This window comes from Gavialis gangeticus, unplaced genomic scaffold (genome assembly GCF_001723915.1).
Source record: "Gavialis gangeticus isolate Ggan-Ray unplaced genomic scaffold, GavGan_comp1, whole genome shotgun sequence".
In the NCBI taxonomy this organism is placed as follows: Eukaryota; Metazoa; Chordata; order Crocodylia; family Gavialidae; genus Gavialis; species Gavialis gangeticus.
The window spans coordinates 160,393,482-160,421,244 of record NW_017729024.1 but is presented as its reverse complement, the minus strand read 5'-3'; the positions used below and the strand labels follow the sequence as shown (position 1 = coordinate 160,421,244).

Genomic DNA, 27,763 nt, shown 5'->3' with positions numbered 1-27,763 from the left:
TACAACTATAGCTTACTATGACTGTAACTGGGTGGGATGGGGAATATGTAAGGCATAATATTGAAAGATATTGGCTGAAATTTGCTTTAGCAATGTTATTTGATATGTCTGTCTTATGTCTGTGAATGGATTTCTGAGGCTAGACTGACATCTTAAAACCCATATTGGTTACACTTATTAAAAAAGCTGCTGAATATAATGCTGTGGCCTAAGATAGAGCTTACAGAATACTGTAAAAGTGGCGCTTCCATTTAAAGATTATCCCTCTGCTTTGATGAATGGCTTAAATGCACTTCCATGTTCAAATAAATATAATGTATGGGGTTGAGCTACCTCTTAACAAATAGGTTAATATTAAACTGAAACAGTGTGACAACTATGCTGCATGTACTCTAATGGCTAAGCACAATGTGCAGTTGTGAAGTTAGCTCTTGGGAATTAAGGCAGATTTATGTCTTGTGTTAACACAAGAAGAACTCTTTAATGTAGATATCTCTGTGTATGTTTTTCAGTTTAGTGAATTGTCCTCTCCACGTTCAGCAACTTCAACTCCAATGGCTGGAAAAGGACAGGCATTCTTTGATGAACAAGCAAGCAAGGTTAGCTTTTGGGGTTTTGGTATATTTAATAAACTTGAGTTTGATTTAGGTGGTTAAATACAGAAGCTTGATAATGGAGTATCATTGTATATGAATGACAAAATTTAAGCATTTATAGATTTCTTTTTACCAAAGTAAGATGTATGCACTTTGTAAGGTGATTTACTTTTAGCAAATATGCAGAGATAATTAATTCATCATAATTAGTAAGCATCTGGTAATGTAACCATGGAAGTAAGAGCTCGTTACATAGTTTAAATAAATTATATGACACTATATAATATGCAAATTGAAGATAGCTTTGTCCAAAAGGCTTTCAGGCAGTTACCTTAGTGTCTGATTTTGGTCCACACTATTCAGGACTGTTGTTCCTGAGCATAAAGTATGCAATACAACATTGCACTGGTAAACATGTAGGTTGCAACTTTCTAAACTCCCTGTGGGGATTTGGATGCCCAAATCATGTTGATTGGAGTAGGAACCAGGGACCCAAATCCTAGATTTAAACATTCTAGCTCTATGTAGAACAAGGCCCCAGAATCCAAAAGAGAGGGATTGGTCTTTTGTAGGGTTTGACTTCATTCTCTGCTTATTTTTGTGAAGTATAGTACTTTTAAGTGGAATTGTCCCCTTGTGTCCCCACAGGAGGAGATCAGCTCCATACAGAGAGATAAGGATAGGCTGAGTGACAGCACTACAGGTAAAGTAAATGAAGAGAATCATATTTGCTTTTTCTTCTGTGGGACCTTTTTTTAGGTAAAGGATGCAAAGTAGCAACGTGCTGTTTGCAATGCTGTATGGGCCTAATTTTAGAATGTCAAATACTTTAGTACAAAAACAATAATACTTTTATTGGGTAATAGTTTTGGTCTTGCAGCTGTAGAGCAAAAACTGCTGTTTCTACTTATGATAAAACCTAGTATTTTAGAAACAGACCTAGGAAGAATTCCTTCATTTAGCACATGTAGTGGTCAGGAAAACAAAGGAGTTCACTTTTTCTCAAAACTATTTTATTCAAAAGGATAGAGTATGTAATAAGAGCAATAACTATTTAATCACCTTGGTTACTGCTGTTTATTTCAAAGGTGCAGATAGTTTACTAGATATAAGTTCTGAAACTGATCAGCAAGATCTACTTCAACTGTTGCAAGCAAAAATTTCCTCTCTAACATTACGCAATAAGGAATTACAAGACAAATTACAGGTAGGTATTAAAACTTTTTTCACAAAGCAAAGGAATCTTAGCTCTTGAAATGCAGAATAAAGAACTGGTTATAGTTTTAAAGAGGCATGTTGTACAGAGAAATTAAGAGGGTTAATAGATAGCAAGCTCATTGAGGAAACAATCTTTGTCTTCAGTATTAAATTACAGTTTTTCAAAGAGGGTTTATAGGTAGTAAGAGCATTAGCAAAGAAATCTTTGTTCTGTAGTATAAAAGTACTATATTTCAATTCTCACGTTTCCCATAAACTTGGATATCCTTGTTTGTTAGAACAGTAAACTTCAAAACAGTGGTTAACTTATTGAGGGCTCACGATCTTATACTTGTCAGAGCTTTTCATTACTATATTTTAGAAATCAGCCAAGATATTTGGAAAGACTGTATCTTCTGCTGTATCTCCTTAGAGGAATTGGGCTCTGATTGCCCCTGTAAGTCTTAGCTCACAGTTTTTTTACCTTTGGCTCTTCAGGTGATAAGAGTTCCATATTTAATCTACTCCAACAAATTTTGTAATACATATACTTACAATGTTTGTGTTTTGTGCAGGGAAAAGAACTTAGAGAAGCTGATATAGATTCTACCCTAGAATCTTATCATTCCACCCAAACAGAGCTTGATCAATCAGCAGACAGACAGAGTGAAATCTCAGCTCAGGAGCCAAAATCTCCTTCTTTAAATGAAACACCAACTTACGAGAAGTCAACAAGCAACAACGAAGAAAACTTCAAGCGTCTACAAGAAGATTTAAAGGCTTTGCAGAGAAAATTAGAAAATTCTGAAGCAAAAAGGAAACACTTAGAGACACAGCTTCAATCTAGAGTACCCGAAACAATTCATTTAAACAGCACAGAAATTTCAGAAAATGGCTCTGATCTTAGCCAGAAACGCAAAGAAACCCATAATAGGTATGAAGAAGCTATGAAATCGGGCCTTGTTTCTTCTGAAAACAAAGATACTTGCTCAGAGCTAAATGTCCTGAAGGTTACATGTGAAGAAATTGAGGTGCTAAAGCTAGAACTCAAGAAAGCATTAGCGGAAAGGGAAAGTTATAAAGAGAAAGTGAGAGAGCTGGAGAAAAAACTTGAAGAAAGAGAGCAGAATGTAGGTAGCGGAATGTCTGCGGAAGAATGTGAGGAAATAAAAAATTCATACTGTTTAGTTATTGAGAATATTAACCAAGAGAAGGCTTTGTTGATTGAGAGGTATAAAGAAGGGCAAGAAGAAATCAAAAGGCTACAAGACAAGTTGAAAACTCAGATGCAGTTGGAAACTAGTGATGAAGCTGGGGAGACGAAAGAAGCACAGACCAGAATGATAGATGAGCTAAACAGGCAGGTGAGTGAGTTGTCTAAGTTATACGAAGATGCACAAACAGAGCTTGAAAGCTACAAGAAAGGAAAAGCTCTGGAGAATATAGCTTTGGACTATGTTCCTAGAGAGGAGCACAAGAAACTAATGGAGTTAGCAAATTTATTGAAAGATAAAGCTGAGAATGAATTGTCTGAAATGAAGTCACAGTACACAAAAGTGGTAGACGAAACAGGGCAACTAAAGCAGTTGATAGACGTTCAAAAGCAAAATTCAGTAGCAGTTGCTGAACACCTGCAAGTGGTGAATGCTCTCAGGAGTGCAGCAGAGGAAATGCAGGAAGAAATAAATGAGCTTAAAGAAAAGCTTATTCACAAGGAAACTGAGATAGGAAAGCTACAGAAGGAATTATTGGAAGAAAAAGCTGCAGTTAACGAAGCAATGGTACCCAGAACTTCATATGAAAAACTCCAGACATTGTTAGAAGGTGAAGTAAACATGTTGTCATCTAAACTGAAGGATTTAATGAAAGAGAGAGAAAATTCAGCCTCAAATGTTGCACAATTAAAAAATCAAGTTTTGCAGTTAAAAGAGGAAAAAGAAAGCATTCAAACTCTACTTCAAGCAAAGGAGCAAGAAAAAAATGGACTTCAGCAAAAGTTCCATCAAGCTCAGGAAGACCTTCTGGAAATGAAAAAATTCTCTGAAAGTTCATCCAAACTAGAAGAAGACAAAGATAAAAGGGTTAGTAATTCATTAAACAGAGTTGGTGGTCTGGATGTTCAGTCTTTGTAAAACAATTTGGATAATACAAATACAAATTTGGATAATACAAATACAAATACAGTTCACAACCCTGTACTGAACAAGGTGACCCCTAGAACAGGAATTTGAGTACCCCATCTTGTAATGTCAGGTGCTACAATAACATCTTTTTAAAGGATTTAGCCACGCAGCCTTTTATCAGTAGTAGTTGATCTTGTAGTTTCTCGTGCATGATCTTTCTCTCTACCTCTTCTAGGAGTCTGGTTACATCAGGCTCAGTTCTCATAAGTACCCACCTCAAAGTGGTAGAGAAGGGATTTGGAAAAGGTAGACATGCACAGGGCCCAAAGTTACACAAAATAGAACAAGTGAGCCTAAATACAGTGGTTCTTGCTTCACTTAATTTATCCATGCCTGACACTACACAACTTATTTTTTATATGGATAAGTTTACAGTATTTATGTCTTCAGATACAGATCTGCTTGTGTGGTCAATAAATGCAATACATTTTTGATAAATACAAGATTATAGGAAAGTGGGGCTGGAGGGGCTTCCTAAGGCCATCTAGTCCAGCCCCCTGCTCAAGGCAAGATCATCCCTGACTAAAGCATCACAGCCCAATGTCTTGTCTCACCTGCCCTTGAAAACTTCCAGGGATGGACATTTCATATCTTCTAGGTAGCCTCTTCCAATGCTTAACCATCCTTCTACTTAGAAAGTTCCTCCTAAACTTCAGTGAAGCAATCTCCATCTTCTGTCTCTATCTTCTCTATAATTGCCCTTCAGGTATTTGAAGACTTATCAAATCCCGCTTCAATCTTCTCTTCTCTGTATTAAATAGCCCTAGTTCTTTCATCCTATCCTTGTGAGTGTCCTGTCTTTCCCAGGCCTCTAAAAATCATTTTTGTCACTCTCCATTGGACTCTTTCCAGTCTGTCCACATCTCTTTTGAAGTGTGGGGCCCAAAATTTGATACAGTACTCTAGGTGGCCTCACCAATGCTTGATTTGCAAGAGACACTCCTGTCAATACAACCTGGTATGCTGCTGGCTTTTATTTGCAACAAGAGTACACACTTGGTTCATATTTAGTTTATGGTCCACTGTAAGCCTTAGGTTCTTCTCGTCCTGCTCTGTAGTACTCAACTTAGCTGGTCATTCCCCATTCTGTATTTGTGCATGCAGTTATTCCATCCAAAGTGTAGGACTTTGGATTTGTCCTTGCTGAATTTCATCTGATTGATTGTAAACCATTTCTCCAGTCTATCCAGGGCATTCACTATCCTAACCCTGCCCCCTGGGATGTCTGCGACTCCGCCCAACTTGATATCATCCTTAAATTTGATAAATATATACTTGTCCAAATCATTAATGAAGATGTTAAACAGTATCAAATCCAAAACATAACCCTGGGGAACCCCACTTCATACCTCCTCCCAGCTAGACATTGCGCCACTGATGACTATTTGTTGAGCTTGGTAATCCAATCAGTAAATTATCCACATTATAATACTTTCATCTAGTCTATATTTCCTTGGCTTGTTAATAAAAATGTTGTTAGAAACCATGTCAGAAGTCTTGCTAAAATCAAGGTATCACATCCACTGGCCACCCCCCACCAAAGAGCCTGTCTCCACATCGTAGAAGGAAATCAAGTTGGTCAGACATGACTTGGTCTTGGTGAATCCACGCTGACTATTCCTGATCACTTTGTTCTCCTTTAGGCGGTTCACAAAAGATTCTTGAGAATCTGTCTGTGATCTTCCCAGGTATTGAGGTCAGGCTGACCGGTCTGTAGTTCCTTGGATCTTCCTTCCCTTCCTTAAAGACGGGCATTATATTTGTTCTTTTCCAATCACCTGACCTTCACAAGCTTCAAAGAGGATAGTTAACAGGGCTGTGTGAAATAGCACTGTTTCATTTTAATTTCTGTTTCAACAGGACAGTGTTTCATTTTGAGTTTTGTTTCATTTCAAAAGCACTGTGCCGTTTCGTTTTGTCAGCACTGTTTCTCTGTTTCACCCAGAGGCTATATGGGGAAGCATGAAACTGCCTATAACTTTGTCATTTTTTGGCAGATTTGGATGAAAATAGCAGGGATGGTAGTCCCTTCTGGGGCATGAAGCCTGCCAAGTTTCAAGGAGATAGATGCAGCGGTTTCTGGGAAACTGCACCTCAAAGTCTTGAAAGCAAAGCTTGTGTCACTTGTAAGTGTGAAGGCACAGGGGGGTGAAAACAGCAGGCATGGTAGCCCCTGCTGAGGCCACAAAGCCTGCCAAGTTTCAAGGAGATAGGTGCAGGGGTTTCTGGGAAACTGCATCTCAAGCTGCTGACAAGCAATACTCGTGATGTGTGACTGTTTGTGTATGTTAAGGTGTGCCCTCGCTGGTGCTGGGGCCTCTACACAACATGGTAATGTGCCCCAATGAGGCCTCCTCCTCCCCTATAGCCTCAGTCTGGTCCACCACTTTAAATGACAACAGGTAATAACTTAGTAAGCAGCACAGTAGCATCAGCAGCATCTCAGGCAGCCAGTCAGTATCAAAGCAGTACTCCCCCACCTCCCCTTCCCCCTTCCTCTCCTTACTTTCTGTTTCCCTGCAGGAAAGCCCAGCTTCAGCTTCGAAACTCAAAAAGTTTTAAAACTTTTGAAATGTTTCAACTGCCCACATTTCAATTCAAAGCTGTTTCAAAGCCCTTCATTTCATTTCAATTTCACCATTTTGAGCTCAAAACAAGTTGAAACAGCGTCAAAACTAAACAGTCGGCAAAATCTTGCACAGCCCTAATAGCTCTGACGTTACCTTGGCCAATTCCTTCAGTACCCTGGGGTTTCATACCTTTTGGCCCAGCCAACTTGAAAGTGTCTCACTTCTCTAAGTAATACCTTAACTGTTTTTCCACTACTCTACACTGTTTGTTGCCATACTATCTTTGCTACCAGTTGCATTTATCATTTGGTAGCTGTCCCTGTTTGTAAAGACTGAAGTAAAAATGGCATTAAATACTTGAGCCTTTTCAGCATCATCTGTAAGTAGTGTTCCTTCTGCATTCTGTAAGGCAGGATTTCCCAACATTTTCATCCCACAGCACACTTACCTTAAAGAAAAAAGCACCTCAGCACACCGGATGCGGAGTGGAGGTGGGGGGTGGTGCACAGCCAGCTGGACGCCAGTGGGGAAGGGTGGCGCAGCGCGGCGCATGGCCAGCCAGACGTGAGGAAAATGGGAGGTAGCTGATAGAGGCTAAAGAAGTGTTTGCTGCAGAGGGAGCCAAGGATAGTTAGGGAGACATTAGTGAACCAGAGATTAGCAAACCTGGCATTTGATTGCAGTGGTAGTAGAAGAGAAGGAAACAGGAGGAGTGATAGAAAGGTTAGGAGCCAGGGAGCATTTGTAGAAGAGGAGAAAGTGTCTGGCCAGGAGTACATGAATAACAGGGTGGTGTGCCTCAGTCCTTCTTGATTATCACTTGCAGCTGGAAAAAGGAGCCAGAAAGTTTGAAAAAGTTGGGTTGCAGAGCTGCGAAAGGGACTTTGCTCCTTTGACTGGCACTGGAGCTGTGAGAGGCCAAATGGGACAGGCCTCTAGGCCTCACAGGCTGTTTTGGCCTAGGGAAAGACCTTGCTTGTCCTTGTGTGTTTGAGTCAGCAAACCATGCCAAAGATGATCTGGCCCCTGGTGTCAGTCATTGCTGAGCTGGTAATGGGTATAAGATGCAGTTGTTTGCATACCACTTCTGTTCCAGTGAAGAGCAAAAATGGCATGCAGTAGCCTGAGAGAAAGCTGCACACTGGCCTGCTGGTTTGGAAAGAGGCTCTGTAGAGTTGGCCAGTCAAGAACTGTATCCCATTTGTCTGTGCAAACATAGTGCTGTATCCTGGGGAGGGGGGTACCATACTGCTCTGTTTACCCAACAGCCTTGCTGTTTCCACGGTTTTCTAAGCAGAGGTGCTTTCTGCATACTGAAAAGGAAAAGCACAAATGCTTCCAAAACAAAGCCTACTAAAATGTGGTATTTCTTGCATCCTCTTACATCTGCCTTTTTTTTTCCTTCCCTCCAATAGATCAGTGAGATGTCCAAGGAAGTTAGCAAATTAAAGGAAGCATTGAACAGCCTCTCTCAGCTTTCCTACTCAAGCAGTGCTCCCAAACGGCAAAGTCAACAGCTGGAGGCATTACAGCAACAAGTGAAACAGTTACAAAATCAGCTGGCTGTAAGTGTGGGTTTTTTCAGTGTTGAACACAAGCTACCCATGTTGCTAATGGGACATGGCACCTTCCTTGCAGAGCTCCATGCTCCCAGTTAGAAAAGAGCACCAGCAATGAGTACAAGAAAAAGCTGTTTCATCCAAAGAAGTTAATTTTCATAATACACTAAAGCTGATACCTTTGACACTTCAAGAATGGGTCAAAGCAGTGCTGTCATCTAGAAATACCACAAAACTAGGAGACAGTGCCACGTCCCAATAGATTCCCCTGAGTTCTGTCACTGGGATCCATCAGCTTCACACATTTCCCTTTCTGCTCTGGAGGTTGGGAATAGAGCAGCCATTGTAGAGAACTGAAACTGGGCTACATGGACAGTATGAAGTTGCTGGAGTTTCTGTGTTGAAGTTGAGCATTCATTAGGATTAAGTGGATTGGTCTGATAAAATAATTGTTTCACTTCTTAAGCCAGTGTCACCCTATCTCAATATATTTGATCACTTTGCTGTATCACAAGTAAAACTAAACAGTAGCAGAAGCAAAAGATAGTTTAGAAAGCCACTGCTTTAAATGGAGCATCAGACCTCTGAGATGTTGGATGATTACAGCAAATTATTTTTAGCTAGATTAATAACTGATCCAAGTTGCCCTAACTAGAATAGCACATGCTGTCTGCATGGTGCCTAGCATAGTAATGTGTTAAGTGTATATAGTCAGTTAGCCCTAGATTTTTTTATTTTACTCGGAACAACTGATGACTAGATCTGCCAGGTTCTATTGTTTTGGGCTCTTTTTTTGGCTAAAAGAAAGCTTGATGCATTTTTCTAAAGAAATAATCTTTCAAATATTGACATTTCAGCCCAAGCACATTCATATGTTTTGAGTGAGAATTTTTTTTCCAGGGTGGATAAAAATCAATGATTTTTGTTTTAAAAAAAATCAATTTTTTAAATTTAAATCAGATTTTAATTTAAGGTATGTTAAAGCTCAAAGATACCGTCATGGAATAGAGATTATAACTTCTAATTATATACTATTTGAGACAATATATTCATGTATCCTTTTTAGAAGTTTTATAAATAGGTCACAACAGGCCATGAACTATATTAGGAGCCCAATCTTATGGGGTTCTCAGAGGCTCCTCTATATATTTGTAAAGATGAAAGAAAACCTCTCTACCCAATGAGACTCAGTGCTCAGTCTAGACGATCCCATTAAGCATCTCTGGGGTGCTTAGTTTCAGTTCACAACCTGTGGATTTGTGTCTCCAGAGATCATAGGCAGACACAGTTCTGTCATTAGACCAACTAAATAGTTGGAAAAATTGTTCTTTATAAGCTTTTGGGCACAAACACCCTTCTTCAGGCATAGGGACAGTTTGTTGTCTCTAGAAATAACATCCTTGTTAACAGCAGTATATGCAGATGAGCGATAACAGGCCTGATTACCCACCCATCAGCTCTATTGTCTCTCGACAAGTTTGTGTACACACAGTCAAGCCCTTATCTTTCTCTAAAAGTGCAAAATTTCAAGAAGGTAAATGAATAAGGGATATCAAACAACAAGAATGAAGTTTTTTGTAGAAAATAATGATTATATCGAGGCTTCCTGACCAGTGATTTGAATCATGATTAAAATCGATTTGATTTAAATCAGACCCACCCTGTTTTTCCCTCTGAATTTTTAGCTTCTTAAATTGTTATAAAGTTGTACCGCCTTAAACTGCTTCTCCGGTTCACAAGCAATGGGTCTGGAATGTCTAGAATTCTAGGCAGAGCCACAATTTCTGCTTCCAAGGTGGGGTTCAACTGTCCAGAGGAAAGCTGGAATTCATAACAGAAACTTGAAAACAGTAACCCACCGTGATAAGTGCTTTCTGGGAGCTCTGGAGCAGCTTTAGGGCCATTTGGCCTGTTCCTTCTTTTGCTCGAGTTTTGAAACAGATCTAGGTGCCCATGGCAGGATGGTTCTTGGGACACAGCAATCAATGACCATGCAGAAAAGACGTGGCTTTGTCTCTGTAGCCATGTATAGTGGTTGCCAGGACTCCATTGACCAGGACCTTCCTGAATTGCAGCTAAGAACTATCAAGCTGAAAGTCACATAACTTACTCTCAGCAAGACTTGGCTATGGTTTCTGATTCAGTGCAGCTGTATAGGTGTTGTGGCTTCTTTCCAAGCATAGGCAAAGCTATAGTGCCTCTGTGAACAACATGCTGCACTTAATCCTATTTTTGTTGCTGATATGTAAAATATTGCCTGTGAGCAAGAGAATTTTCTCTCGATAAATAAAGATACCGCTGTGGTTAACTATATGCCTTGAATCTAGATGTATTATTCTTAAATGAAGTTGCTCATGTTTCTTGATTTGCCATATGTTTCTAGGAGACAAAGAAACAACATCAGGAAATCGTATCAGTTTATAGGATGCATCTTCTCTATGCTGTACAGGTATGATTGCTAATTCTTAATTAGTCTATGGAAAACTACCCTGTACAAATCTATAAATCATAGAAATTATGTTTAAGTTTTATATACAAAAAAATTCAATGTTTTCAGTGTCCTCTTGAAATCATTGTTCACTCCCCTTTAAAACATTCTATGTACATCCTATAAAAGAGGACAAGAGGTGCTTGAATTTAACTCTGCTCTTTTGTTTTTCCTTCCCATTTAGGGTCAGATGGATGAAGATGTCCAGAAAGTGCTTAAGCAGATTTTAACAATGTGCAAAAGTCAGTCACAAAAAAAATGAAACACAAGTTTTAAGGATTCCTGATATGCTGCCATGGTGTTTATCTAGATTCACCTTAACACAAGGTTTAAAAATGGCAATCTGTTGCTTTTTTTTAGTGATTGGGAGTTGTCATTTGTCTCTGCCACTTTTCTTATTCATCATATGCGCTGGGACCCAAACCATCTCCACCAAGTTTTTGGAGCACTGTTTTCATATCTAAAATGCAAGCAGTTTTGTTTCAAAGTTATTGCTCCTTTGGCTGCTCCACCTTGTAAGCGTCATTCAGAAGGGCTTAAAATGTACTTCACAGCTTCAGTTCATGGAGGCTTCCATATGAAGACTTCAGGTTCCAGCATGTGGCACGCCATCTGGATCTGAATCATCACACACCTTGGGACAAAATGAAGTTCTCCATTCTGAGGCCTATACCTTTTTTACAGGCTGCACCTTGAAATTGAAAAGGATGGGAGTGTTTTAGTCAGCTCCAAGTTGTGACTAATGTTCAGGGTATTTGGCCAGCTGCATCTTCTAAATGGGCAAAATTTGGTCATCCCATAGCAGTGAGCAAAAGCAGGTATCTTTATTTAATTTTACTTGGTGAGACAGAGTATCAAACTAAATCTGTTTTTATAGTTAGCAAGATTACCGTGGATCACAGGTTCCCCAGATCTGTTGTATACACCAACTGTGTAAAATGTATTCTGTACTTCATATTTCGTGGAATTGCCTTGATATCAGATGTTAGTTGGTCACAGGAGCAACAAAATCAGTTTAAGTGATGAAAATATTAGTCATTTGAACCTCAGAAGTGCTCAACAAAACAACCTTTTACAATAGGTCAAGCTATCTATGCAAATGATGTTGGCCATGGAGCTCAGGAAAAAAAGATGCATATGCTTCAAACAAGGGATTCTAGTGAACACAGGATGTTTACAGTGAGTGTCAATGCCTCACACTTCCTAACCTCACTTTTTTTAAAGATTGTCTCTCCAATATATTTTTATTGGCCCTCTAGTGATTTTTTTGTAACTAAACTCATTTTGCTACAAAATACTTTCATTAAGGGTATTAACAAATATTTTTAGGTAACCATGTTTTAGGTGTTTTTTTTAACCCAAAGTATTCAGCTTTAGTAAAACAATAGTGAAGTATTCTCCACAGAAAGAAATTATATAAAATAATAGACCTGTCTGTCAGCATGTCCCAGAGCAGTGAAGTGTAAACGACAGTTCTACGTTTAGTGATATAGCAAAATGAAAAGTTTATTAGATAACAACAGAATCATGTCATGTATTTCAAGGGTAAGAAAGACATCATTGTCCTTTTCTTGAGAATTGGAAGTAGACTTGAAACAGGGCTGTGTAATAACAGCAAATAGTAGAGAACAATTGGAAAATATGTAAGCATAGGGTAAAACCATACTATAACTAACTTGCAGCTTCACTATGGTAGTGGTTTTATTCCTCTTGGTGGAGATGTCTCTAATAAAGAAATCTCCAGAGCTGTATAATCTATTAACTTCATAGATTCTTGATTTGACAGAGTCTACAGTGCCTGAGGCTTACTGGACTCAGCCACTTCAAAAAATACTTCCTAACCACAGCAAAGCTTAAATGGATTAAAAACTTTGCATCAGTTAGACCTTGGTGGGTTTTTTCTTAGGGTGTATAACTAATGCCTGATAATTTTGGACAGTATTTTATAGTTAGACAATTTAAAAAAATGCTCCAAAGAAATGTGAAAAGACCTTTTTTTTTTTGCTGCAGCACTTAAAAATAAACAATACATTTTCAAGCATGTTTGAACCATTTTGTAGGTTGCTTGATGGATTTAGCCTTTTATCTTTTGTAATGCATATTTATTTCAGTTATCTTTGTGAAATATTGAAGATCATACACTATAGCATAGAATTTGTCTTTGTATGTAACTTACAAAAAAGGTTTCCTTATGCAGCAAATAAACTATTTCCAGTTTTTTTATTCTTGCTCTATTTTGTACATTCAGGAAGCTATTAAGCAAGACCATATTATTGTATTTTAATATAACTGAAGTAAGCACTGCAATACCAAGATTTTACGACTGTGTCAAATATATGAGAATTTCTTTCCCAGTTTCATAACCGAAGTATATTTCTGTTGTTAACTTTCTGAGTGTCTTAACTATTTCTGCTCCATTTGATCTTAGGTATAGGTCCAAACTACTGAAGAGGTTTGCAAATCATTGCTATTAGCTGGCTGATAAGGGTAAAGCTGTTTCTCCAGTAAACATCCGCATGCATAGAAAGAATTAAAGAACAGGTTGTAGGTCAGTGGGGTGCATTATGATAAAAGATTGTGCCCTGTTCCTGTTAGTGCTTAGTATGCAGTAGTCACTGCTGTGATCCAGTATTACACACTGATATTCTTCAGTGTCCCACATAACTGAAACATTCCCCATTGCCCTACTATCCTCAGCTATACTGCCCTCCCTGTCCCCAGAACTGGGGAGGGGCTGAAATACATATAATCCTCTCTTGCCTCTGAAACACATATGGTCTCTGTCTAATTGTCCTTTCATTTGAAAGAGCTACTCTTGAGTAATTGGTGCTTTTAGAATTGTTTTTATTTTATGTAGCTTTAAAGTGTGACTCTGCCCGGAGAAATGTCACCTGCCCAGCTGTATGTTGCCATTGATCTTTACATTAGCTGCTCAGGCACAACCTGGGCACTTTAAATGTAAGGGAGCCATGAGAAAATGTCTAGGAACTTCTAGTACAGCAAAAGCTGTGTCATCCGGCACTTTATCAACCAGAAAGCTTCACTAACTGGCATCCACTTCTTCAGCCCACAGCCTGGGGAAAAGCAGCCTGTGTGGGGCCCCCCTCCCAGTCCCTCGGCACACTGACGCCAGGGAGCGCAGTGGACGGCACATATTTGATTAACCGGCATCCCCCATTCCCGGGGAATGCCAGATAACAGAGCTTTTGCTGTAGTTTGGCAAATCACCTATTGCAGTTTGATGTCAGACTATGAGTGTGGCTCCATTTGATTATAGCTTAGCGATTGTAGTTGTGGGTGCAGGCTGACTTGTATTGTATGTGGAGTACCCACACTGCAACTTGGAAATAATTTTCTTAAGCTTTCATTTCCATCCACTCTTAAGGTCTGCATGGATTAGTTATGTTCCTTTGGCAAATACATAACCTTGTGCAGCTTTGTTTTAACAATTCATCTTTATTTTTCAGATAAATGACTCGTAGAGGTTAGAATAGATAAATAACACACTTAAGCTATTTAGCATTTGTGCATTTGATTACCTCAAAGCATTTAACTGGTGCTGTTGTGTGCTAGAAAAGGCATCACTTTGCTCAACACCTCCATTTTGTGTATATAGTTGGAATCGTGTCCGTTTGCTTCAGCGCATAAAAGCAAGTCCAAATCCCTTTTAACAAAGGAGCAGGTTTAGGAGTTGGATTCTCTCTTGGCCATTTCATCAACAGAGTTAATAACAAAGGATCATCTTCTGCCTGCCATTACACATGTGCCAGCCCCAAAATGTAGAGAGAGAGGGATTGCACACACTGTAATTAGGGTGATCTTAGGCTGCGCAGTCCTTTTATTACTGGAAGAGACATGCAAATAAGAGGGGAGCTGGCTTTTGATGCTCAGATCCCATAGTGAGTTTGTAAAGCTGGTTAGTTTAAACAGAGTAAAAGCCTCTCACTCTCAATATGAGACAGTAATTACGAATCAAAGTCATGCTTTCACCCTGTTCTGCTGTCCCTGTTACAACCAGTAATAAATTGATGGTGTTTGTGTTCACAGTCAGTTTAATATTCCCTTTAGCTCAGGACTACGTGACAGCTATAAACTACAGCTGAGATTAATTCAAACCTTCTATTAAGAAGCTTCCTAAGATGCCAGGTTGTAACTTCTAGAGTTGCAGCAGATGCCATCAGTTCTTGCCCTAGGAAGAAACTGATGCAGGTGGCTTGAAACTGAAATGTGTAGTGCTTTTCAAACATGTATAATGAAATATGGTAGCATCCTTCCTAGGAGAGAGTGGTGATCTCTGCCTTGGATGATTTGCATTCAAGAGTAAGAGACCATAGGTCTTTGTCCCACCCTAATTCCCAGCTTCAGTCTGAGTAAAAGGTTTATGGTCCAGCACTAGTTCCAGCTAAAGGACTTCAGCCCCTTAGCCCAAATGGTAGAAGATCGTGACTTTATCCCTAGGAGGATGTCCACTTCAAACCCCAGTATCCACTCAAGTGGGAGCAGTGACGTGATAGTACTTATAAATCCTGGGGCAATTTAGAGAAACGTACCTCTCAGCTTTTACAGTTTGGGCCTGCTCTTTATTTAGCTTATCACAGGTATTTTCACAGTCGTCTGGGGGGGTGGGTTATAAGTGTTAAAAGTGCCTCTGACATGGTTGGACTCCTGTCTCTTCAGACTAGTACTTGGCCCTATTAATACATTCTCCAACAGCCTCAGATGCTCAGACGGTTGGTAATGGGACCTCCTACCAGCAGCTGGAGACTGGAAACAGTTTCTGTGACATCATTGCCCTGTGTAGAGAGCCGGGCCAGACTTGATCCTTCCTGTGCCTCAGTGGGTGGGGATCAGCTCCTGATTGTCTGAACCAAGCTCGTAGCTTGTTCTTTCACAAATGTTACGTAACCCTTTCTGAGAGTCTGGTGCGGCAGGAACATTAACTTGAGAGTGTGCGCTGCAGAGGTGCTACGTAGCAGTCATGACCAACCTACAGAGTCAGCCATAGCGAGGCCCGGGGCAAATCAGCCTGTGCAGGGCCATGGTTCCCCTGCAAAGGGGGAGGGAGGGTCTCCGTGTTTCCGCGGCGTGTGGCTGAGCTGTGGGCTCCAGGAGGGGCTGCAGCTGCTCCACGGCCCCCTTCCCCCCCCCCAAAGCATGGGGCCCAGGGTGGTTGCCCCAATTCGCCATACCCTAGGGACAGCTCTGCCAAGCTGTCCTGAAAACACAAGTTGTTGCTTGTGGGAACCACCCTCTGTCAGATGAACCCTACAAATGTTTTCAAGTAACCTATGTAGTTACTTGCATCAAAGTAGTGAGGACCTGCTTTCCCTCTTGTATTCTCAGCAGCTGGTCTTCAGTAGCCCTCTGGGCTTCTGCTGCAGGGCCCTGACGACAGGCTATGGGAGAGCCGGGGGTGGCACATACTGGAAGCTCAGAGCTGCACATTCCCCTCACCCGCTGCTTAGCTGTTTCTCTTGGCAGCCGCATTCCCGGCGGAGCTGGGCTGACTTCAGCAGCGTCCCAGCCTGCGTGTGCATGGCAGCAGCGTTAGGGGGAATTCTGCGGCAGCTCACAATGCTTGAAGCACCACCGAACTCCCTCAGCTGCGTGGGTGGCAGAGTAGCAGGGGACCTGGCTGTTCCCCAGCTCCGTACACTGTGGCCCAGGTCCTCTTCCAGGGTCCCAAGTGTTAGAGAGTCGCATGCTTCCTAGCAATGCATCTACCTCCCATGTTCCCTCATATCACTTGTAGCTTTTTTCTGAGTACCAAAGTAGACAGGACACAGATACTGGAAAGCAAAGCAGCCCCAGGAGGATGCACAAAACTATATTTTGTTTAACAGCTGTTTTGCCTTGGCATTTTCTGTCCCTTTTTTGTGAAAAGAAATAACCAGTCACCTGACCTTTAGTAAACGTATTAACAACTTCTGCCTCCTCCTCCTGCCTGTTTCAGAGACCTTCTTACTGACGTATCTCTACTGCTTTTTGCTCTGGCAAACATCTATGTAATTAAAGTCCAGCCTAATTACCAGACCTGCGGAGTCTGGAGGAGCAAAGTGGAGTGGAGCAGTCTCTATGGGTTGCAGCTGGGAGCGGATCTGCTGCAGAGATGCCCTCTTCCTCTGTATGGCTGCCTACGTACTCATCTTAAAGCAGGCTGGCCTTAATTTGGATCAAGGCTCTGTTGTGCACAATGGAAAACACCTGCACAATGTACCTGACCCAGGTAATGAGGCAGTCATGCACGCATGTGCATGTGTGAGTGTACTGTCACCCAGACTACAGCCTAGGGCGGTGCATGTGGTTGTCAGGACTACAGTGTGTGGGGTGGAGCCAGTCACAAAAGCCTCTGACTTGGGGAAAGGGGAGAATAAAGGCTCCAGATCATACAGAAGGAGGAGAGATGCCTGCTAATTGACTCATTGAAATTACATTGAATGAACCTGCCAGAACTGAACAAGTCCTTCATGGAAAGAGCACAGAGCAAATGGCTGCAGAGCTGAGCGCAGGCGCTTGGCCCTGCTCAGCGGAGGAGTAGTTCTTGCTGGACATTCGCTCCAGTGCGGTCAGCAGGTGATTCCTTGTGTCTGTCTCTCCTCTGATCTCTGCTGCCCTGAGCTGTGTCATTTCTATATTACAGTCACTAGATCATGGGCCATGCACTAAGGGGGAGCAGGCAGGCAGCAGGGAGGAAAAAAACAACCTGGTCTCTGGGCAGCAGTGATTGGTGTATTGTAATGTGAAGTGGCGAGGGGACTACATTCACTGCAGCTGGGAAGTCATTTAGAGCCAGGGTCCTTCAGCCATGTCTCTGCGTGTGCTGCGGTGGGGAGCGGGAGAGGGTCTACCTGGTTCTGCTTATCTGTCTTGTTTTTTGGGGCACAGGCCCCACTACCCGAGGCTATCGGATCTAACCCAACAACTCAAGAATGGTCTCCTGCCCGGATTACAAGGATATGTGTATGCCTGTGCTCTGGGTGATGTTGGAGAGAGAGGGATGGGGAAGGAGTCAGCTGTGTGCTAAGGACATAGGAACTGCCATACTGGGTCAGACCACAAGCCCATCTCGCCCAGCATCCATCCCATGGCTCCTTAGATGCATTTGAGAAGCCATGGGCACTAGCCGCGCTTATCTGCTTAGTGTCCTCCCTTGGTATCCTAGTTGGTGACCTACAACCTGTGCTTCTGTTTTATTGTTTTTATTCCCACCAGTTTAGTTGTACATTCAGTGGCCTCCCTCAAGCAACTGAGTGGGATGCGTAGTTCCTGGTGGGCCTCAGCCCACTGTCGTCATGCTACAAATTGGCCTGTCTTTCCCAGCAGCAGAGAGTGGATGTGAAGGGGATGAGTGTTTAAGCATGGTGCATCTAACCTGATCTGTTTCTGCCCCTCTCCATCCCCCCAACCCTCCCCCGTGCCGCAGTTTCCAGCATTCAGAGGCTCCGAAGTCCTAGTTTAGAGGTTGCACCCATTGAGGTTTGATACCCACTGATGGGTCTGTTCTCCATGAATTTGCCTAATCCCCTTATGATCCTGGTTGTTATCAGCCTCCACAACCTCCTGTGGGTGCTCCGCTCTGCGTGCAGTAGAATATCGACTAGATGGGAACAGGCCACCCAGCTCCATTTTTATTTAGATGTTATTCCCTGGTGCGACAAACCCCTCTAGAACCAGTCATTCCCTGCTGGTGAAGTGGCCAGGGCCAGTTTCAACAAATGGAAAGTAAAGCTGTGAACATTTTTGAAATTCTGGGACTTGGGGCTGTTTCTCCTTTTCTCTGTGTAGCAGTATAAAACAACATAGACGTGAACTGAGATGATCCAGCGTTATGAAACAATGAAAGCATTATTTCCTCCTACATATAGATTGCAAGTGCTTTCAGGAAGGGACTGTTTTTATTTTGTATTTGTACAGCTCCTAGCACAGCAGTCTCCTGCTCCATGAAAATTAAGTACTGCACTATAAAGAAGAAACATATTATATTGTTGTAGTAAAGCCTGAAGGCCCCAGTTAAGAACAGTGCCCATTGTTGCTTAGCGCTGTGTTGATGTACAACCAGAAAATTATTGCTGCCTATAGAGCTACAACTTGTTGTTATGAAGGGGCTGGAGGACACAACGGACAGAGGCAGTGTGGAGTAAGAGCAAGAGTTCTGATTAGCACATTAAGTGATACCTCTAAAGGGAGGTTATTAGAATAGTCATTGCTTCTGCTGCTCAAGTATTTTGTGCAAATATGTTTATCCTCCAGATTACTTTTGAGCGGGTGTAACCAGTCAGTTCGGATCTCCTTAGTATTCCTGTTCGGATCTCCTTAGTATTCCTTGGGAAAAAGGAAATGCAAGCCAATCTGATGTGTGCTCCTACAAAACCCAGGCAGAATGCTGTGGATTCTCCTTGTCATGTATAAGTTGCTTAACTTCATTTCCAAAGGGAGAATTTTTTTTAGCATTGTTGGCCCAGGAACCTGTAATTCCTCCTTTAACTGGCCACTTTTGTTTTTCATTCACATCCTAATAGTAATATTTTAAGCATTTTTCCCTGTTTCATGTTTAAATGTTGTGCAGCATAGAACAGATGGATCTGCAATAAATCTCCCGAGCAATATAACCTTACAATATATTGTAATCAGAGTCCAGGAAACCAGCACAGCTGCCTCTGTACATATGGATGAATCAAACGATGAGAGCACAGTAGGAGATAGTGAAGGAGAAGAGAAGACAATGAGGACAGAGGCACTCTGTACAGACTGGGCTTCAACACCCAGGGAGAAACTGCAAGGAGCAATGAAAATGGCAGAAAAGTTCATTGAAGAGAAAGAGGTGATATTCTGTTTTATAACTTACTAGACAAAAGTCCTGTGTGTAATTGTTTCTACTTAAAACTCCTCCATCCTTATGTGACAGCACTAGCTCTGCAGTCGTGGGGCCGGCGCTGGAAGATTCTTCCCTCTGGTCCCAGGATCCAGGCGGGGAGATCCTTCTCTCTCAGAGCCAGCCCCGCAGGGTCCCTCAGCTGCAGGGCTTGGTCCTACGTGTAGATGCTGATGCTCACTGCACAATATTTAGCTCTGCTGTGCAATAAAGCATCTCCTGTGGATGTGCCCTCAGTTCCCTTTTGGTGAAGTGGGAGTAGTAACACTTCCTGCATCTGTCTAGTCTCTAGATTATAACCTCTTTGGGTAACAGCTGTCTCTGGTTCCATGTTCGTGCAGCATCTAGCTAAGTGACCTCGGGTAGAGCCAGTTAGAATGTTTTCCCACAAAGCAGAGCTGCGTCAGAAAACACACTGCTTACTGATGTAAAAAAAAAAAGGCATTTATGCCATTTGATCACCTCAAATCAATTTAAACTCAGTATGCCCCTGCGCCAAGCCCAGCACATGCCCAGAAGAGGCATCACGTTAGTTGGACCCAGCTCACCCAGTATCTGAATAAATCAGGCACTTCAGCAGGGCTTTTTTGGGTTTATCTAACTGATTGAATCAGCTTTAGATAAAAGCACCAACAAGTCCCACTGAAGCACGTGATCTATATAGATGCTATGAAGCTGGGTCAAACTAATGCACGGCCTCTTCTGATAAAGCACTTTTTTTTTGTCTGTTTCTTTGTTTTTCATGTCTGTCAGCAGCCTCTTGTTGCACATGAAATGATTTGCAAACACATCTCTGATTTTGATAGTGTCCTTAGTTTTCTTGTGGGCTGTGGAGGAATCCAGGGTTCTAAGATCTGTCTTCAGAGCAGCCAGCTGTGTAGGGAGCCTTAGACCTGGTCCATTTTGTGTTCCCCAGAGCCAGGACTTCCCTGAAGCCAGGAACTCCTGTGCACCACGGCTTCCCCTAATAGGTGTAGACTTTTCCTGGAGGGAACGCCTCCAAAAGCCTGGTGGTAGTTAAGGTAAGTCTGGCTCTCGGCTGACTGGCTGGTATCAAGTAGGGACATGCTCTGATAACTGTTTTAGCAATATGTTTCCTGTCTACTAGGAAGCAGATTCAGTTGACTAATCCATTTTAGAGCCACACATGACTAAGACATCCAATGGTGACAGTGAGTAATTTCCCGTTAAGGGTAATTTAAAGCTAATAACCAAGTGACGAGGGGTTGTGGACCTTTTACCAAACTCATACCCCAATGAGGAGGATTACTTCTCTTGCACAAGCCCCACAAGTGGTGGTGCTGGCATCCAGTACCTCACCTATACCAGCCTGGAAGAGGAGTGGGGCTCATTGGAGTCATGTCTAAAGCTTATCAGCCTCTCATGCCAAATAGGCAAGGGTCCCGTTTTATAGCACCCATGCCTCTCAATTGCTTAGTTCAGGCCAGGGGTGAAATATATGCCTCTATTCCTGTAGGAAGAGAAGTCTCTCAAACTTGCATGTAGAAGATAATAAATCCCCTGAATGTGTTTTAAATGACTTCTTTAAATGTGTGTGTGGAGAGGGGGGTGGGGAGAGAGTTACTGTTTAGCTACTGCATTTCATTCATTTTTATGGTAGCAAAACTGACATTCTGATCATCCTTTCCCCAGGCAGTTTGTAGGGACTTTCCTGTCAGAGGCTTTTCTGTTTGTAATCATCAGCCAGATCATTCAGCTCCTAGAAGGAAAGTTTCAAAGAATTAGCAAACATCCTCAAGGAGCCAGAAATAGATCTCAAGGCCTAAGCATGGCAGCAGAGAGGTGTTAGTCATCATCATGACATTTCTGAGAATTACTTTCTCGAACAGATGGGGATATTAATAGTCCCCTGGTATTCGCTGTCTTGACAAATTCTTCAGCCTGCTGCTGCTCCATCCCACTATTCTTCCCTTATGCAAAGATCCCTTTGTTGGCTTACCTGCATCAATATATTCTGAATCCTACCATGGAAAGGCGCTTTTTGAGCTACTTACGTCAGTTGTCTGCTGAGAGAATTCTTTCTGAGCCTTTCCTGATCTGGCACTAGATGCAAATCTGGCCTTACAGCCACAAAATAGACCGGCTGTGGTCTGTGATAGTTCAGTAGTGAATGCGCAGTAGACACGTGGGTGAGAGCCTTCCTATGAAACCTCTTCTATGGATGCGACAGCTGTATGTCTTGTCAGATCAATATGATTCAGTAAATTGGATGCTATTGTTTTTACTGAGCATAAATTACTTATAAGTTCCCTGAAAGCTGAATGGGGAAGCAAGGTTTCTACCCTGAAGAACTTGCAGGAAATGAAAGGTAGAAGACAACATCACAGGAGTGATTAATTCACATTAACTAGAGCATGTGTTCCCTTTGTGCCACATTGCTTGGTTTCGATCTTTTTTTTTTTCCTATCCTTTTTCTTAAACTGCTTTTAAGGGAGAATTCTGCCATAAAAAGCATTAAAAAAAGCACAGCGGTACTCAAACTTTTGGCCCTGCAGACTGGATCAGGCCCCACACACCAGGATTGGGCCCTGTGCACCAGGAGCTGGCCCTGGGTCCCCATGCTACCCCTGCCTAGCCCTGCATGCCAAGATAATGCCCTGCACCTCCCTGTGTGCCTGATACAGTGCACAAAGCCATGCTATCCAGCCTGCGGGGCTCCCCACAGATCTGGAAATTTGGGACCAGGGGAGTAGTGCCACTGCTCCCTATTTTCAGACCTGTGGGGAGCCCTGCAGGCCAAATGACAGGACACAGGTGGGGCAGATCTGGTCCATGGGCTGGGGCTTGAGTACTCCTGGTATATAGGATATATACCCCTGCAATATGTACTCCTGGTAGATAGAATAGCATATAGGAACCAGGTACTACTACTCTGTTAAGTTTGAGAGTCCTCTAGTGGACCATTGAAGAAATCACTGGATCTAACAAAGCAACCGGTGCGTGTGTGCACATGCATGGACACAGATATAATGAACATGTGGCCAGGCCTTGTCTGTTAGCATATACTTAGTAAACACAGTTATTTAGAATCCGGCAGCGCTGCTGCAGTTTTCTTATATTATTTAAAGTGCTAGAGAGCAAAAATGTGACAGAAAGGGATTACAGTCATTGGGATCCCCAGTGAAGGAAGCACAGAGATGACAGTGAAAAGAAGACACAGAAGAAAGCAGCAGTTCAGGTGGCTTTGGGAGAATGGAAGAGATGAAGTAGAAAACAAAAAAAATTACGGAGGTTGGTAAGAGCTAAGCTTCATTGAATCTTGAAGGTGAAGGCAGAAACCCTAAAGATATGGGGAAGTCGGAGAAGTGTCTTTAAGAGAGGCGGGATGGATTTGGTCTGAGTGACGTGAAACTGATATTTGCCAGCAGCATTTTGGCTGGATTGAAGAGGATGAAGTGAAAGTCAGGGAGGCAAGAGACTGCAGTGTTCAAGGCAAGAGGAAGCTGTAACTGAACCCATGAGAATCCAAAGCAAGAATCCTTTGTTCTGTGTAATTCTGACATCAGCTCATTCAAGGCTTCAGTTTAGTTTCTTATCTATGTGTATATATTTCTCCATCTAGCTTAGGGGAAATAAAACACTTCCAGGGGCTATATGGAGCCCAAAATGATATTTCTTTTTAAACAAAAAGAAATCATATTGCCTATGTTGTGTTGTTTTTCAGGTTCATAAAGCCATCAGGGAACTGACCCGATATGTGGCTCTTACTAGAATCATCTATGGAGATGGGCACTGGAAAATGGCACAAGCATTCACCAATCTTGCTCACGGCTATATGATTTTGCAAGGTGTGTATCTTCTGCTCTCAGTTGCCCTACTTCAAAAACATGAAAGAGTCTAAAACTGGTTTCAGTACTTAAGTCACACAAATGTATACACATGTTCGCAAACAAGGCTACCAAATGAGTGGTTATGTACACGCATGTGTCTTTGAAAAACCACACTAGTTATCAGAGCACACATTGTGGAAGGAGATGCAAGCAGGCACTGTTATATAAAATAGTCTCTCTTCCTGTGCAAGCAAGTGTTTAGCCCTTGAATAAATGCTAGGTGGTTGTTATGGCTTCTTTTGAAGTGGTTCTTTCAGAGAAGCTGTGGTTTTGCCTTATTCTCTGTATTTGGAGAACGTTCTGCAGAAACAGTTGCTTCCTGGGGACCGGGCATAGATGAGTTTTCTGAGTCAGCAGCAAGATGAAGTTGCGTGTGTGCTGTTTGTGGCCACCTCTCCTCTAAGACTGGTATAAAGTATACAACATAGTATGCCACAGTCTGTGTCACTGATGTTTCCTTCATGGGGAAAGATGACCTGCAGAGCTTCAAATTCTGCAACTGCCAGCCAGAGGAGCAATGCTACTCTGAGAAGTAGGATGCTGGTGTCAGGAGGACCAAATGTGCATGTTTGCATCAGGTTGTATAATACCTTTTCTAAAATTTTAGAAATCAATAGGCTCAAATCATACTTGGTTTATTCCCAGGAGTCAATATTTATTCAAGGATAAAACTGGTTTCAGTTCTTCTCTGTAAGATCTCAACAGGATCGTATGTGGAAGTGTAACTTGGCCAAGGACTGGATGGTTGGAAGTGTTGGGATTTGGTCTCAGACATTGGATCTGGGGGCTCTAGAGGCAAGCACCAGCACAACCCGGCACCAGGCTACTACTTTATTTGTAGCTGAAGGCAGGCCAGTAGGAAATGAGTTGTCATCATTGTTCTCCCCTCCTGCTGTGAAGGCCTCCAAACTCTGACCCCTAATTGGCTGGGACTCCTAGATGGGGTTGGTCCCTCCAGCCTATTCAAGGCCTATATGGGAAGCATGAACTTGCCTGAGCAGTAAGGTTGTTGTTGCCTTCAAACTATTCTGCTGTTCCCTGTGTTCCTGTCTCCAGCCCTGGCTCAACATACTGTTGCTAAACCTGGCCTCTGCCTCGCGCCTTGCTCTGTCTTGTTCTCAGACTCCAGGTACCGACCTGGCTTGCCTCCCGCCCTCTGCCTCTGCCTATTGACTCAGCTCTGCCTCAGACTCCAATCTCCTGGCTTCAGCCCAGCTATTCCCCAGCTGACCTCCAATCTGGACCTTGTGCTAACCACTAGGCCGACTGCCCATGCTCAGTTTATGATGCTTCAAGAACCACTTATTCATACCTGTGTCTTATCTTTGAAGGTAGCATACTTATCACATAGCTGAGTTAAGCTTCATGGCAGGAAAGTTCATCATGATAGTCTCCATTATCTGACAGAGGAAGGGCTGGCGTCACGCTCTCTATAATATCCTTTCTTGTCCTTTCCACAATCCGACCTCAAGCACAATAACAGATTACTGAGGAATGGGGGGAGGAAAACAGGAATTTAAAATCATGTTAGAAACAGAAGCTCCTCTTTCACTCTTGAAAGTTAGAAGTGAAGTAAATAAGGAAAGGCTATGGTCCACAAAGCTCACCAAAGTACAAGCCTAAAATGTAATTCATAACAGGAGCTGCATGGGCTATGTGCTTGTGCAACTCAGCGACTTATTCCAGTCACACAGCTGCTCATAAAAAAAAGTTTACAATTTATAAGATAAGCTTTCAATTTTAATTTTGGATATCATACTAGAAATCAAGCTTCTGTAAGAGCTTAGCAAGCTTGAAGTAATACAGTGCTGTCTTCTTTCCCCTCTGGCTTGCATCAAGATAGTGCCCGGGGAATGGGACTGCACTGACATGTACGTGTTAACCTACAAAGTAATGGGCATTGGAACTACAATTAAGTTTGAAAGCTGGAGTGGTACTGCCATCTAGCTTCAGTTTAATGAAGTAAAGAATGAACCAATGTGTTCCCTAGACCCAGACCTTGAGTACACAGAAAGGCACATTAACAAACGAGGGATATTAAACATATAATGGTTCACATGATTCAAAACTGAGCATTTTTTTAGTTTCTTAATGGCGGAATCCTAAATGTATTGGGACAATTTCATCCCCTTGCTCTCAGACAGGGCTCTGTAATATTTTCTTGCCTCCTGCCTAATAGTGCTTAAGGGGACATAATTTACATGCCAGGGAGATGAAAGGCAAGATAAGTTAAAGCAATAAATAAGTGTGGAGAATTACTGAATCCTCTTAACTGTCTGCCATGGTTGTCAAACAAGGGCAACAAAATTTTCAAAGACTAGAATAGAAAACTTGATTGGCACAGCAACATTTTCAGCAATAGCTAAAAGATGTGCCATAGCTCAAATTGGATTTAGAGGTTTGAGACAGAAACAATCAGATGGGATTCTTTGCTCTGTGTTATGCAGAGGACCAGAACAGATGATCCCAGTAGTTTCTTATAGCCTTCAAATATGTTGATTTATATTGCCCTTATTTTAATTAATGGTACATGTTGACCTGAATGACAGTCACCCTGGCTCAGAAGGGAGGTAACAAATATAACTTTTTTTTTCCTTTTAAAATGAGGACAAGGGTACACTTACTGTAACTGAAATGATTTTTCAACAGTACAAAAGCTATGGAACTCATTGCCATGAGACACCACTGAACACAAACTTAGGGGGGTTCAGGAAGGACTGGACATTTGCATAGATACAAATAACGTGCATGGTCACACAAAATGTGATTGTAAAACTAATATGAGGACAAGCTAACCATGGGTTGCTGGAAATGAGAGAAAACCTTACAGGATTTCACAGCTGATGATTTCGTAGTTGTCTCTTCCATCTCTCTCTGGAGCACAAAAGTCAACTGCAGTTTTGGGATGCATCAGTGGAAGCATTAGGTGCAAGACACAGGGAGTAATAGTGCCTCTATTCAGCACTGGGTAGGTCTCATCTATAGTACTGTGTGTAGTTTTGGGATCCACATTTTAAAAAGGACATGGAGAAGTTAGAGAGGTCCAAAACCAGGTGACAAAAATGTTAAAGGACAAATCATATGAGTGTCTGAAGGAGCTAAGCATGTTCAGCTTGTGGGAAAGACAGTGAAGAGGGGACATGACAGCAGTCTTCAAGTATTTGAAGGGCTGCCATAAAGAAGAGGGAAAACACCTTTCTTTCTTTTGCTACAGAAAGGTGGATGCTGACCAGTGGCTTGAAGTTGCAGCACAGTAGGGTTAGATTGGGTGTCAGGGAAAACATCTTCACTCTAGAACAGTGAGGCAGTGGAATAGTCCTAGTCCGCTTAGGGAAGTTGTGGACTCTCCATCACTGGAGGTGTTCAAGAAGAGGTTGGACAACCACTGGTTGGAAATGCTTTAGGAGCAGCTACACCTATGTTCTACTATAAGTATTTCCTATGCTTCTGGGCTTTGCTGGTTGCCATATGGGGATGTAATTTTGCTAAGAGGTTAGACAATGGATTAGTATAGGATAGTTTGGATAGGTGTGACCCTGCCTGATCCAGGGGGTTGGACTCACCAGATGACCTATCAAGGTTCCTTCCAGCCTGACTTCTCTATGATCTGGTGTGGTCAGAGATGGATTCCAGACTCAATGGACCCCTTATCTGGCTAAGCCTATAGTAATCTGGGTAAATTATTTTGTGTGCTCACCAAAGTTATAAGTACTAGTAATAAGAGAAGTCTGTGAGGAAGCAGAAAGAAATGTCTTGCAATGGATTTGGCTGCCTTGGTTCCTTTCCTTTCCTAGTGATAAAGAAAGTATATGGAGAGATAAAAGTGCTGGCAAAGTTCTCTGAAATACAATTATGGGCAACTTCCCTGCTCATCTGAGGATTTGCTTTGGAGATAGCAATGTATTTCCCAGCTGGGAGATCACACCTGTGAGCCACAGTTTACTGAGTTAGAACCTGCTTTAATGCTCAGAAATGCAGAGTATGCTCAGAGCAGTCTGCCTTTTCTGGCTGCTGGCTGATTTTTTAAATAGCAATTAGGTATTTTCTTGCCTGATGGTACTCTGACTCCCCAAGGAGAGGGAAGGTGCGGACACAATGTACCGGTGATGGTACACAGATGGCTGCATTATATGGGGACTTTGGCAAGGGGGATAGTAGGACTAAATATAAAATTAATAATCTTATTTCCATAAAACATTATGTATTGTGGAGGAGGGGTTGCATAAGCCATGACTATGCTGTGTTCCTTTCTACATATTTCCCCATGGTGCATCTTCTCTATTGGCACAGTAGGTCTGTGGAGAGCCCAGTGATAGCTGGAAGGGCTTATCTTCTTCCCTGAACTCTTCTAATTATTTTCCTATGGACTGGGGGTGAAATCCTGGTCTCAAAAAGTCAATAGCACAGCTCCCACAGACATCAATAACGCCAGGTTTTTCCTCCAATG

General features: G+C 42.2%; 2 protein-coding genes across 4 annotated transcripts in view; both read left to right on the top strand.

The window, feature by feature from the left end:
• RAI14 (retinoic acid induced 14) overlaps positions 1-12,947 on the top strand; it is a 192,470-nt gene extending 179,523 nt beyond the window's left edge. For all 3 annotated transcript variants that reach the window (XM_019517982.1, XM_019517984.1, XM_019517983.1), the window contains 7 exons: positions 513-599; positions 1,245-1,299; positions 1,685-1,803; positions 2,369-3,874; positions 7,962-8,111; positions 10,489-10,554; positions 10,778-12,947. In XM_019517982.1, coding sequence (XP_019373527.1) covers positions 513-599; positions 1,245-1,299; positions 1,685-1,803; positions 2,369-3,874; positions 7,962-8,111; positions 10,489-10,554; positions 10,778-10,855 — 2,061 coding nt within the window. In that variant the 3' untranslated portion in view covers positions 10,856-12,947. The remainder of the gene's footprint in view (positions 1-512; positions 600-1,244; positions 1,300-1,684; positions 1,804-2,368; positions 3,875-7,961; positions 8,112-10,488; positions 10,555-10,777) is intronic.
• A 3,976-nt stretch (positions 12,948-16,923) lies between these two features.
• Positions 16,924-27,763, top strand: part of TTC23L (tetratricopeptide repeat domain 23 like) — a 25,695-nt gene continuing 14,855 nt past the window's right edge. The window contains exons 1-3 of the mRNA XM_019517980.1: positions 16,924-17,166; positions 19,160-19,414; positions 23,151-23,274. Coding sequence (XP_019373525.1) covers positions 19,259-19,414; positions 23,151-23,274 — 280 coding nt within the window. The 5' untranslated portion in view covers positions 16,924-17,166; positions 19,160-19,258. The remainder of the gene's footprint in view (positions 17,167-19,159; positions 19,415-23,150; positions 23,275-27,763) is intronic.